Raw genomic sequence first — 12500 nt, forward strand, 5'->3', positions numbered from 1 at the left:
TTAAGTCCCTTCCACTGGACTCATTGGATGGTAACTGCATGGTCTTTCAGAAAAGGACTCTTGCAGTGTTTTTAAAATTCAATAAAATTTCCATCTTGATTGTCTAGTGACTGTCTTTTTCAAGTCTGACAATGTATCGATAACCTTACAGACTGGCACTGACTACATTTCAAGACTGCTCCTACCTGGACATGGGCTTAGCTGGTGTTTGACGCTGACTTGTCATTGGTATGGTTCCAATGGCAATAAGATCACTAGTGCTTTGAAACATCGCTGGTATTGATGTGCTGCGACTGAAAGAAAATGGGATCTTTGGTCCTGGCCGGAAATAGCTACTCTTGTACAGGTCGGAGGATCCATCACTTGAAAGAAGTTCATTATTACCGGTAAGTTTACATTTCCCAAGTCTCAAAACTCTGTTTTCTCCTTCGCTGCTGCTATCAGTTGCACAGGATGTATTGCCTTGTGGGCTTCTGTGCGTTAATATCTGACTGTGTCTTTGGTGATGAACCGAAGTAGATCTTGCGTTACTGCAGAAATGATTAAGAGGTTTGGAGAGTAAAATTATTTCACATGGTTTGAGCTTGGAGTGGAAGAAGACATGAGCTGCGGACAGCGTACCACAATTAAGTGGTTTGACCTACAGAGCCTGGGCATTGACACCTCAAAACACCCAAGGATGCTCCCAGTTGATGATCAGTACAAGTGTCTGGCATTAGACAGTAAAATCTGTTAAGCCTCACTCCCAGGAGTCTATGGGTTAAGTAATTATGTATTGGAAATTATCTAGATTCAAATAGTACAACCCAAGTCAAATTTAAAATTTGCTCTTAAAGTAATCATCAAGGAGATATTTTGTTACTTTCATTTCAACTGATTTCTGCCATTGTATCCTTACATCAATAATTTCTGTTCTTTGTTTCATGATATTGTTAACTTGTACTATCTATAATCATGTACTACGGATACCTTTGCAAACTGGTACAAAATGGAAATTAAAGACAGTTTAACTTCTCATACTGCATCAAGTGTGGACAGAAGCTTGTGACCTTGAAGCATTTAACTCTTGTTTGAAGCTGGGGTTTTTTTAGTTTAAAAAGTTCCATATTTGGATGTAACGAAGCTCGTGCGTATTCCCGCATGTGCAGCTTTGATCCTATTTTTGCCCATATTTGGGCATGAAATTGGTGTCCTAAAAAATCCCCAGCTTTGTTCCAAGGAAAAGACTTGCAAGTCACACACTTCAAGGACTCATAATTATATGCCTCTGGTGAGGAATATGTTATGCACTCCGACTCACCAACCAAAAAGTGAATACTAAGACATATATTATTATTCTCTAAAAGAACCAGCAGGTGGAATTCCAAATACAATGCACAGTGCTGGAAATAATAGTCGGTCATCGGACATTGTCCGACCAAATTTTGAAAATGTCCGACCAATTTCACATTATGATCGGACATGATGACCAAACATGTCACCAGCACATCTTGAGTTCTCTTCTTCAAGGTGTTGTCAGTCAATAACTTATGTCCGGTCCAATTTGTCAAATGTCCGACCAAAAGGAAGATTTGAAAGGACATATGTCCTCCGAATAAAGAAAAATTATTTCCACCACTGATGCACATTTAAATTGTCACGGAAAGGGGGTATATATATTTTTTGCTGTGGACTCACGACCGAGGCACACGACATTTTGACCGGTGGGTTGACAAATATTGTTGTCGATAAGACGACAGGCAATATACTGAACCACATTTGATTTGTTAAATTTTTTTCTTCAAGTTGTTTGAAAATATTTCCATTTTGAGATTACTGTCTGGATTTAGAAACAGTCATGTCTTACTAAATGTCTTTTTATTTACTTTAAAATGCGATCAATAATTATTTATAAGAATCTGTTAATTTTATTGTCCGTGCTTGGCTAGGAAAGCTTTCAGACTTTAATTAATAAAGTAATAAAATTTACTATTATAATTCGATCATGTGAAGTGCTCCTACTATGAAACATTTGCCCGCATGGGAAAACAATAGAAGCTGCTTACAATACGAAACAATAGCAGGTTACGGAGCTACTACATTACCGCGCGGGGGTGTTATATGTTTTCGCACGGAGTGGGAAAAACAAAGACGAGAAGCGGCGATCTAGAAACATCAATCCGTCGTTGAAGATCTTAATCAAGTTTTACATTTTTCCATCATAGGTCCTAGAAATCCGCCAAGAGAACGAGATAATTGAGCGGGGAGAATATCACGCTCTCTCGGCGGATTTTCGAGTAAAAGATCAGAGAGACTGCTTGCAGTCTATATACTAGGTCTCTCTTCTTAATTATTTCAGTGACACATCGACCCCATAGACAAATAAACCAGAAAATTAGCATGTTTTGAAAAGACTCCACCCGGGGACTATCAAAACCAGCAGGAGACAAGCTTATTAACTTCGATGTCCAAGAGCAAAGTATGGTCTAGAATGTGAGAAAACTGTTAAAAAATTAAAAGTTTCCAAGCTTACCACGAATCACTTCCCGGCTTTCGTTGCAAAGGAACATAGCCAGCATCCTTAATTCTCTTTTCCACAGTTAAGGGCTCTTCAAGGAGACAACCAAAGAGTGTAAATATTATTTTTCGTTGTGTACACGGCGTAAGCCGAGGAATTAATTTTTGTAATTTCAGGCAAATTCCATTAATGTAACACCGTCGTACCGGTACCAAATTAAACTTGGATTTCAAGATTCTATCCATAGAAAAGTTGCAAACAAGAACAGACGCGAAGATTACTTACTTAAAATATATTTTTGTCTTGCTTGGCAAAATCGCCGCGGACTATGAGCTGCCATGAAGGTATCGAGCGAAGTAAATGGAGTTTGTGGCGGTCGCACACTTAGAGTGACAACATTATTTGCCGTCGAGTGCTTCCAAAGTGGCAAAACGCACTCTGTCCTCGGTGCTAAATCATTCCTTTCCCTCTTCTTTGCCATGAACTGGCTTTGGAGTCACCTCCAAAGCAAAAGATTTAACGGATAATCCGAGGTAGAAAGTGATAGTTTTGAAGACATACTTCTTGCCGTGAGGAGGAAGAATGTTTATGGTAATTTTTGCGCCCGCGTCTCTAGGGATCCACCGTATCCTAGCAACAATGGTAGATATCGCTGACTCTTCACCAGCCCTTCACGGCTGAAGGCCAACAGAATCAAATACAGGTCCTCAGAGGGAAACTTAGAATTTTTTAACTTTCGAAAAAAACGAACCTTTTAAAACCTTACTTGAGTTCCAGTTCAAACGTTGAACTTTTCATGTACTCAAATGTAACGAACCTAATTCATGTTAATAAAGTACATGAAAAGATCGACGTTTGAATCACAGGCGCCCCAAGCTCAGTGTGAGCATGGCCGACAAAAATATAAGGATTTGTATGATTCCTTGACTCAAACTGGTGGTACCTGAGAATTTAGTCTCCAGCCTTGGGATTTTATTATAACCGTTGACAACCACGAAATTGAGAAATGGCCCAAATCGCGTTGGATCTGGAAAATAACCATACAGGAAGGAAGCTATCCCCGATGGCAATAAGGATAGGCTTTTTAATTGATATTTTTTCATATAACTATATTCTTAAGCTTTTTATCGGGATTCTCATACAAATCCTTATATTTTTGTCGGCCATTTACACACTAAGCTTGGGGTACCTGTGGTATAACGTACAAAGGAAGGTACCAGTTCCATACGAGCCCACAATTCAGCGTGGTCGCTAAGTCGAAGCACAGAAACCAAAATGGAGTGTTTGATAGGTATTCAAGGCCCCGATTTTGTCTTGGTTGCGAGTGATTCAGCAAGCGGGAGAAGTATTGTCCGTATGAAAGATGGTAAGGCTCTCATCTAACCAGCTTATTCACATAAACCTGGTAAATACTGTTTCCTTTGGTTACATCGCGAACGCCGTGAAGTCAGTGAGTCGCCATGCATGACTCAGTGATTTTCTTGTCTGGTTTCTGCTGAGATTATTTTGTGTATTGTGGTTGTCCTTAAGCAGTAGAGTGAATTCATTATTTTTAGTGGCTGGGATATGATAAGTAAACAAATTAAATTAATGAAAAAGGTGCTTATTAAAGTTTAAGTTTAGCATTTGGAAAAATCAACTGTTTTGGTGGCCTCATACACCATAAAGAACAGAAAGCCGCATTTGCTGGAGAGAATAAATTGTAGGTACTCAATGCCTTACATTTGCACATTTTAGAAAGTAGGTTTTGAGATAGGGCCATATCAGCTTTTGCTGCCCTTAGACCTACCTGTGTTACCAACAACCACGTGCATGCATTATGAAGAATGTGTTTCTCTCAAGTGAGTTGAATATCCATCACTATTCACCTTCACTATGGGGAATAAAAATTTTATTTGTTATACTGCACTTTGTTTCTCTACACTGCACTGCACTGCACTGCACCACTGCAGTGCACTGCGCACTTGGTTACGCTATGCTACAGTATTACTGTGAAAGTCTGAAAGTTAAAATATGAATCCTTTTGCCCAGGCAACAGTGACAGTATTCTCAATTTGCACGTCAGATTGTTGTTTTAAGTCTAGTACTTTATACTTGTTCCTATTTAAGAAAATGACACCATAATAAAAACAGTACGGCTTTCTGCAAGGACAGATTTCTAACGAATGATAGAATATTAACAACACAATTCCATGAGCATCTGTTGGATATGAGATGGTTAATAGCCTACGAGGTGCGTAGTGCCGAGTTGGTTATAACAAGTCTCATATCCAACAAGTGTGAATCGATTGTTGTTTTATTCATTCATTCATTCATGCATTCATTCATTCATTCATTCATTCATTCATTCAATTTTACGATATATAAACCAAACTCCCAGTTGGCTCCCAGTGCAGCTCAATCACGTGGTGATGGGTTTGAGCCCCCATTCAAGCCTGGATTTTTTTCAGGCTTCATTCGCAACTTCTTTAGTTGCTGCTTCAACTCCTGTACGGATTTCTAAAGAACAGGTTAATCTGCCACTTGCATTGTAGGCTGAATAAAGGTGCTTATTTTAATCTACTTTATGTGGAGTGATTGTACGTTCTAAAAAGAGTAGAGGCTTATTAACCCATTGACTGCTGAACTGCCACCTTCTCGCAAGTAAAATCTATTAAGTCTCACTCGTTGAAGTCAATGGGTTAACCCATTGGGGACATAAGTGGATGTAGAGCTTAAAGTATTTAAGTGCCCCTGTGACCAAAAAATCAGTTCTTATTTTTTTTCTAATTTCAAAACTATGTTAACTAAACACTAAGTGACCAAAATTGTAAGCCTTGATTTAAGGAAGGTGCCTACTATTGTTATTGCACATACTTTCTGCTTATCTCGAGATACTCGAATTTCCTATGGATGGTGCTTAATACAGGGATATTTTTTGCGCGGTTCAAAACTATGCGGAGAAAGCAGAACTTAGTAAGTGATCTCGGTATCCAAACAGAAAATAGGGGGTAACCACGCATTCTTCAGAGATAATTCTAAAGGCTTCAATTTGGAAAAGAACGCCATATGTTGCTTTGCATTTTAAAGCTTTTTACAAATGCGTGGTTACCCCCAATTTTTTGGATTTCAATAACACTTGTTAAGATCTGCTTTTCCCACATATTCAGTAAACCGTGCAAAAATACCTTTGAATTAGTAGGCACCGTCCTTAAAAAAAGACACCTGTGTATTTTAACTGGAATTTTCCTACATGTATTTAATGGTCCACCATTACTAACTTTAAGATCTTGAGAAAGCTAGATCAAGGAGAAAACGACACCAAAGGCTCACTAGTTTAAGAATTCAATGCATGTGTATGATGCAGAATTAATATGCAGCACTGGAGTTTTGGGCTGTCAGACTTTTGACTCGTGATTTTGCATATATAATAAGCTGCATTCAAATGCTGAAGTTTTAAGCTAGTGAGCCTTTGTCATCACTTTTCCCTGGATCCAACCCTCTGAGGTCCAATCGGTCAGTTTTGAACGGGAGTAATTGTGGACAGTGAAATCCAAAACTTTAATACACTCAAAATAAACAGGTTTTGGTTTTGGATAAAAATCAAACCTAAAAAATTTGCCAGTCAGGTGTTAAGCAAACACAATTTCAAAATCATGGTAACCCACTTACTTCTAAACTGCCCCCAAATTGAAGAATTGTCTAGAATTAGACAGAGCAACATTGTATCCTTGTTTGGTTTGTGTTTTGCCTTTCAGACCAGGATAAAATGTTCAAGCTGAGTAGCAAGTTACTTATGTTGGTGACCGGTGAAGCAGGAGACACTGTGCAGTTTGCCGAGTACATGGAGAAAAATATACAGCTCTATAAAATGAAAAACGGTGAGCTTTCCCAATGCCTTTTGAAAGTCATAATTATCTTTTGTTTAGTTATGTTACCACATTAGAAAGTATTTTTATCATCACTTTAGGAAAAGGTAAGGCTTAAATTGGAACCAGGTTGACCATGAGACATTTGATGCTCCTCTAGTTTGGACAAAATTGAATTTAGCTTAAAAAGTTACAATAGACCCTTCTCCAAATGGCGGCAACGTATTTGAATGACTTGAAATTGAACTGAATGAAAAACTGATACCAGAAATAGAAAGTTAGAGCACGTTGACTTTAGTAACCCTGCAAAGTTTCAGCGTATTAGGTGTTACATCAGCTGAGAGAAATAATGTAAGTTGAAATTTGACAAATTTACAGACGTTTGTATGACTGGGGGTATATGCCATACCCCCAGTCATACAAACATTCTGTAAATTTTTCACTTTTCAACTTACATTTTCTGAGCTGATATTACTTCAAGTATGTTATGTCAGGGTTCATTTTTTTTTCCTAATTCAAAATTTTATTTCAATTTTTATTAATTTCTTTTGTTTCAGATTATGAAAATGAATATTAGACAAAGAAAAATCAAAATCGAACTGGTTTGAAAAATTTTTAACCAAGGAAAAATTTGAACTGCAACAATTAGTAATAGTAATAGAACAGAGTGGAGTTCAGGGAGTAATTGTACAAGTGATTTCAGCGTGAGGCCGATTTGAAATTACGAGCACTATTACACCGGAATTGTACGACACGAAGTCCTATTACCAATTAATTGTAACTTTAAAAGATGTGAGAAAATCTGAACAAAATTCGAGGATAAAGAGTCTTTGAATATTGTGTGAAAAAATGAAAATTATATTCAGTCTGTTTTGCAAACAGTAGAAAAGCAGAAAGAAAGACCCCATCCAAGTGCATGTGATTGACGCGTGAATGGCGTAGGTGTCCAATTACGGGTATCCAATTTGGAGTTGTTCAAATTGGATGCCTGTAATTGGATATGCACAATTCATGATCACATGCCAATTTAGTGACAAATAGGTGCACACAGAACCAATCAGATAAGAACATTTGGAAAAAGTTACGATTATGAGTTAAAATAGAGTATTTACAAGGCTGGGAGGCTATAGTTATTATAAGTAATTCAATACATTAATTTACCATCAGTTTAGGATATTTTACACTGTTATACAATCAGAATCTGCTAGTAATTTGGTTACTGTTTCATTTCCCAAATGACAACTGTATGTTATTATCGCGATAGACTCTTTTTCTTATTGTACTTTTATTTATAGGATATGAGCTTACCCCTCATGCTGCAGCTAACTTCACAAGGCGCAACTTGGCAGATTCATTGCGGAGTTCTGTAAGTTAGAATTTTTGCTGTTGAAAGTGAATCAACTTTTCTTTTTTTTTTCGGCAGCTTCTGCAGGTACAAAAGAAACAAAGAAAGAAAGCAAAACAACTCCAAATAAAGTCTAATCCCAAGTACCTGCAGAAAGACCCCTTTTTTCACAGCTTTGCTGCAGTCTTGTACTTGATAAAAGCCACTGTTTTGGTGTGAACTTTTCCTCTTTTTGATTTGTAGTCTGCTTATATGGTTAACATGTTGATTGCTGGGTTTGACGATGCAAACGGCCCAGAACTGTACTTTATGGATTGGCTTGCTTCGCTTCAAAAGGTAAGCATATGAACTCACATAATGACCAGCCCCCCAGATGGCCATGGATGGCTTAATAGCTCAACTGATATCTCAAAACTTGACTTTTTTCGTTCCCACAATTCAAATATACATGTAGGTCTTTATTTTAATACATTGTTCCTTCACCATATCATCGACGGGGTTCAGTTATCATGCACTCACAAGAATGACCATCTCCCAGCTTGCTTAATAGCTCAATTAGCATAGCACAGCACTGGAATCGCAGAGGTCACGAGTTCCAATCCAGTTCAAGCCTGAATGATTCAGGCTTTCCTTTCGTTACTGCTAATCTCAAAACTTGACTTGTGCATTTTTAATTTGCACTCATGTTTCAAATGTGCACCCCCGTGTTACATGAGAACTACACCCTCTGTTTTAGCCAATCAGAACTGAGTATTTTTTTTCATGTACTATATGATTCAGATAAGAGTGTGTAATTACACTTTTGTTGCAGGTCCCATTTGCAGCACATGGTTATGGTGCTTTTTTCTCCCTGAGTATAATGGATCGTTATTATAAACCAGGTATGCCTTGTTTTGCTTATTTTTTTACCACAATTGCTTGTAATCTCGCAATCTAATTGGCTAATTTGCCGTTGTCGATAAGAGTCTAGACAACGCTGGACGCGTCATGCTCGCGTCAATTTGTCACGCAATGTAATAGCCAGTCAGGAACGCCTATTTTGGGAAATAAACCGATCATATTGCGAGAAAGTTATAGACAACGCTTGCTCTTTCTTCTTGTCATGATTTTGGTCACGCTCTGAAATAAAACCTTTCTTTGCCGTTGAATATGGTGGTAAAAAACAAATCGAAAGTGTTTCAGCGTCTGTGCTCTTATCGACAACGATATTCGTCACCACAGTGGTCAAAATTTGTTGTGGCTGCGCCTCGTGAGTCCACAACATTTTGACCACTGGGATGACGAATATCGTTGTCGATATAAGGGTACAGACAACGCTGAACCACTTTCGATTTGTTAAATACCTTAGGCATACGAATCGTTAATTTGAAAAAACAGATGCAGTGAAATTTTTAGTCTCTTTGGTTCCTTGAGATGATGATGGCGATGACGATGACGATGACGATGACGATGACGATGACGATGACGACGACGACGACGACGACGACGATGGTGATGATGATAATAATAATAATAATAATAATAATAATAATAATAATAATCGGATAGTGTGGTGGAAAAGGAAAGACGTAAGATACTGTGGGATATGACCATACAGTGTGACCATGTTATCGAGGCCAGAAGACCTGACATTGTTGCTGTTGAAAAGGAGAGTAACAAGGTAATTATTGTGGATATTGCTTCACCGTGGGATCAATCACAGAGTGTATGAAAAGGAGGGTTAAAAGATTGATAAGTCCCAAGATTTGAAGAGGGAGATTTGAAACCTATGGGGTATCAGACAGCAGGAACTTCCGAAGTGGTACCGGTAGTTGTTGGTGCACTCAGAGCAGTAAGCAAAAGGTTGGATACATGGCTTGATAAGCTGGGAATTACCATTAAGACGGGATTGCTGCAGAAAACAGCTTTGTTCCAAGGGAACAGCAAGGATTTTAAGGAAGGTGTTGGACAGGTGAAGGAGAAGGAATGACTCAAGGGACCTTTGGCCTTAGGATATGGCTCGCTTGCTTGGTGTAATGTCGTTATAACATCCACCAGAGCTAACGCATTAAGATGATGATGATAATAATGATAATGATAATGATAATGATAATGATAATGATAATGATAATGATAATGATAATGATAATAATAATAATGATGATGATGATGATGATGATGATGATGATAATAATTATTATTATTATATTCCATCTCTACAGGTTTAAATCGCGAAGAAGCAAGAGAACTTCTCCAGAAATGTATAGACGAGGTAAAGCTTTGTGTCACAGTTTTCTAGACTTTTCTCTGCCCGAAGAAGGATCAAAATTAGCCTGTTCGAACGGAATTTCCGTGTGTCCTCCCGGGTCTTGGGGCAGCAGATAGAAATGGAACGTTCTTTCCAAGTGAATTTTTCCGGAAAAATTTTCCAAATATTTATGGTGTGCTTTTGGAAGGTTCCTTCCCAATTCATGTCTTTTTGTGTCACACCGCGTGCGTTATGATGCGTTTTCGCCTGTCGTCTGCATGTCAACGCCCGGAAAGGCCGAGGAGAACAGCGACGTTGACGCGAAACTTTTGACAACGCCTTATTTAGAGTGCATAAGTGAAAACGGCCACTTGAAAATTGTGCGGTCGGAACTCTTTTTCGCTTTACTTTTGTATTGGAACGTTTTCGGAAAGAAAGGAATACTGTCAGATGTATTCCGCATTTATCCTTTTTGTAGAAATGATTGGAAAATCCTGTACCATCTGCTGTGTCCTTCTAGTGCCATGCTCCTTAAATGCGCGGTTGTTCGCGAAAATGTTTGTTCCTGTAAACGGTTAGTTCCTTTTTTTTTACGGAAAGGAAGATAAAGCGACGATCACGGACAAAAGGAACGCTTTCTCCCCGTTCCGTTTTTCCATTCAAATGGAAAGCGCCCCCTTAAAAAGGACTTTTGCTAGATCCTAGGTACTAGTTGTGTACCCCTTTTAACATCTTCATTTTTCTCAAAGTGATCGTTGGAAATAATGTGTATGCATGCGGCTTATACTTTTATACACCTTATTCCAAAATGGCCGCCATACATTTTAGGTATTCCTTTGTTTGATTGCAAATTGGCCCTTTTGGCCTCGTTCAAGGTTAAATATTCTTTTGAATTTTACGTTTGAAAGCGTGGCTAAAGGACCAATTTGTAGGGAAACAAAAGAATACTAAAATGGCGGTTATTTTGGAATAAGGTGTATGTTTTTTTGAAATTTCCACCAGAGTTTTGACTATAACCTTTTCCTTGGTTTTAGGTACAAAGAAGATTCCTGGTTCGTCTCCCAGATTTCTTCGTTCGAATAGTCGATAAAGATGGCATTCAAGACGTTTCTATTCCTAACAAGAGTCATTAACATAAACAGTTTTATTTGAGTGCTTGTATGAGCTTTTGCCGGAATAGAAAAAGAGACGACCTCAGAGTTGATGTAGGAGGAGGACGATATTTCTTCAGAAACGTTTCAGCTTCTCTGTTTTGTTTTATTTTTTGAAACGTGTTGTGGTGGAAAGAATAAAGAGCAACATCTACGAGTTGTTTCTGCTGACGATATTTTAACTGGGAGTTTAAGATCTACGACGGCGACGGTCGACGAAAACTTCGCCTCAAAATATAACTTTGCTTTATCTCAAGTCTTTCGCGATTATTCAGTCTCGTTCACGTCCTACAATATGGGCGAAGTATATCCTAAAAATAAATTGGTACGAGCGGTTTCAGAGTGGAAATAGAGAATGAAAGATTCTCTGTTGCATGCTTACGTTGTCGTCAAAACCTCAAATTTGGTGATTTCCCGTCGTCGTTATGCAGAGGACCACAAACATACTTGCTAAAATCCGTGCTGCACGTGCAGCACGATTATTTATGCTCTTTTAACCAATGATACTATTGTTTTGTGCCGTTGTCGTAGCCTTAGCCGTCGGCATGTACTAGGGAGTTTTAGCAAAGACGACGGCTACAGCAACGAAAACGTTAGTCCAAAATATAACTTAGCGCTATCGCAAGTATTTCACGATTAATCCGTCTTGTTCACATTGTACAATACAGGCGAACTATCCTGTAAATGGATGGGTACGAACGGTTTTAAGGACGTTCGCGCTAACTGCACAGGTAACGCGACTGTAATATGTCACGCATTACTTCGAGCATTAGTGAAGTCGAGGTTTGAAAACCTTTGCAGAAACCGTGGACGATAAGTCTTGCACAGCGTTGGATAAGAGAAGATCGGGATCAGTCAAAATTAATTAAAAATATTTAGGAAAGTCAAGTAGACTACTGCACGACTGATGTTCGCGTTGTTTTTATCAGTCGTGCACTAGTCTACTTGACTTTCATAAATATTGTTCAAGCATTAGTTAAAATAACATGGCGACAAAAACACCGGGGAAAAAATTCCAGGCCGGTAAAAGTATGGCACATTTATTTCCGAATCATCATGAAACGTTAAAGAGAAGTGAGCGGAGGATGGAAAAGCTCTTTAAATGGTAGCTGCTGATCGAGTAGTGGCTGAAAGTTTGGAAAACTCGAAGACGAACCGTTGCGTAAATTTAATGGGGCTGTTTCTTTTCTTAATGTTTTTATTACCCTACGAACTTAAGTTCAAAACGAATGTATGTTTTTGAAGTTCTTTTCCTTTACTTTCGTGAAAATAGAGCAGTATTTTCGTCCTCGTCGGCTTGAATAGTGCGGACCTGCGCGGAAAAATTCACAAAAACCACACTCCAGAAGACGAGCATGACGGCAATGGAGAAATATTATACAAAACACTAACCAAATGAAGATGACGACTGCTTAAAACTTCGTTGCTGTGC

The 12500-nt window shown here is 38.5% G+C and overlaps 2 protein-coding genes across 3 annotated transcripts in view; one reads left to right on the forward strand and one right to left on the reverse strand.

Annotated features, from left to right (window-relative positions):
* The window catches only part of LOC138045342 (uncharacterized), a 7389-nt gene extending 4290 nt beyond the window's left edge, over positions 1-3099 (reverse strand). The window contains exons 1-3 of one of the 2 annotated variants that reach the window (XM_068891796.1): positions 2783-3099; positions 2513-2588; positions 186-530 (exon numbers count right to left, since the gene is read on the reverse strand). In XM_068891796.1, coding sequence (XP_068747897.1) covers positions 186-530; positions 2513-2588; positions 2783-2978 — 617 coding nt within the window. In that variant the 5' untranslated portion in view covers positions 2979-3099. The remainder of the gene's footprint in view (positions 1-185; positions 531-2512; positions 2589-2782) is intronic. The other variant, XM_068891797.1, reaches the window with a different exon arrangement.
* Positions 3100-3708: 609 nt separating this feature from the next.
* LOC138045343 (proteasome subunit beta type-2-like) lies at positions 3709-11225 on the forward strand. Its single transcript, XM_068891799.1, has 7 exons — positions 3709-3863; positions 6235-6357; positions 7641-7711; positions 7934-8026; positions 8502-8571; positions 9892-9941; positions 10952-11225. Exons 1-7 carry the CDS (start codon positions 3773-3775, stop codon positions 11048-11050), a joined length of 597 nt encoding a protein of 198 aa, XP_068747900.1. The 5' UTR covers positions 3709-3772; the 3' UTR covers positions 11051-11225.
* The last annotated feature ends 1275 nt before the right edge of the window (positions 11226-12500 follow it).

This window comes from Montipora capricornis, chromosome 4 (genome assembly GCF_036669925.1).
Source record: "Montipora capricornis isolate CH-2021 chromosome 4, ASM3666992v2, whole genome shotgun sequence".
Lineage (NCBI taxonomy): Eukaryota > Metazoa > Cnidaria > Anthozoa > Scleractinia > Acroporidae > Montipora > Montipora capricornis.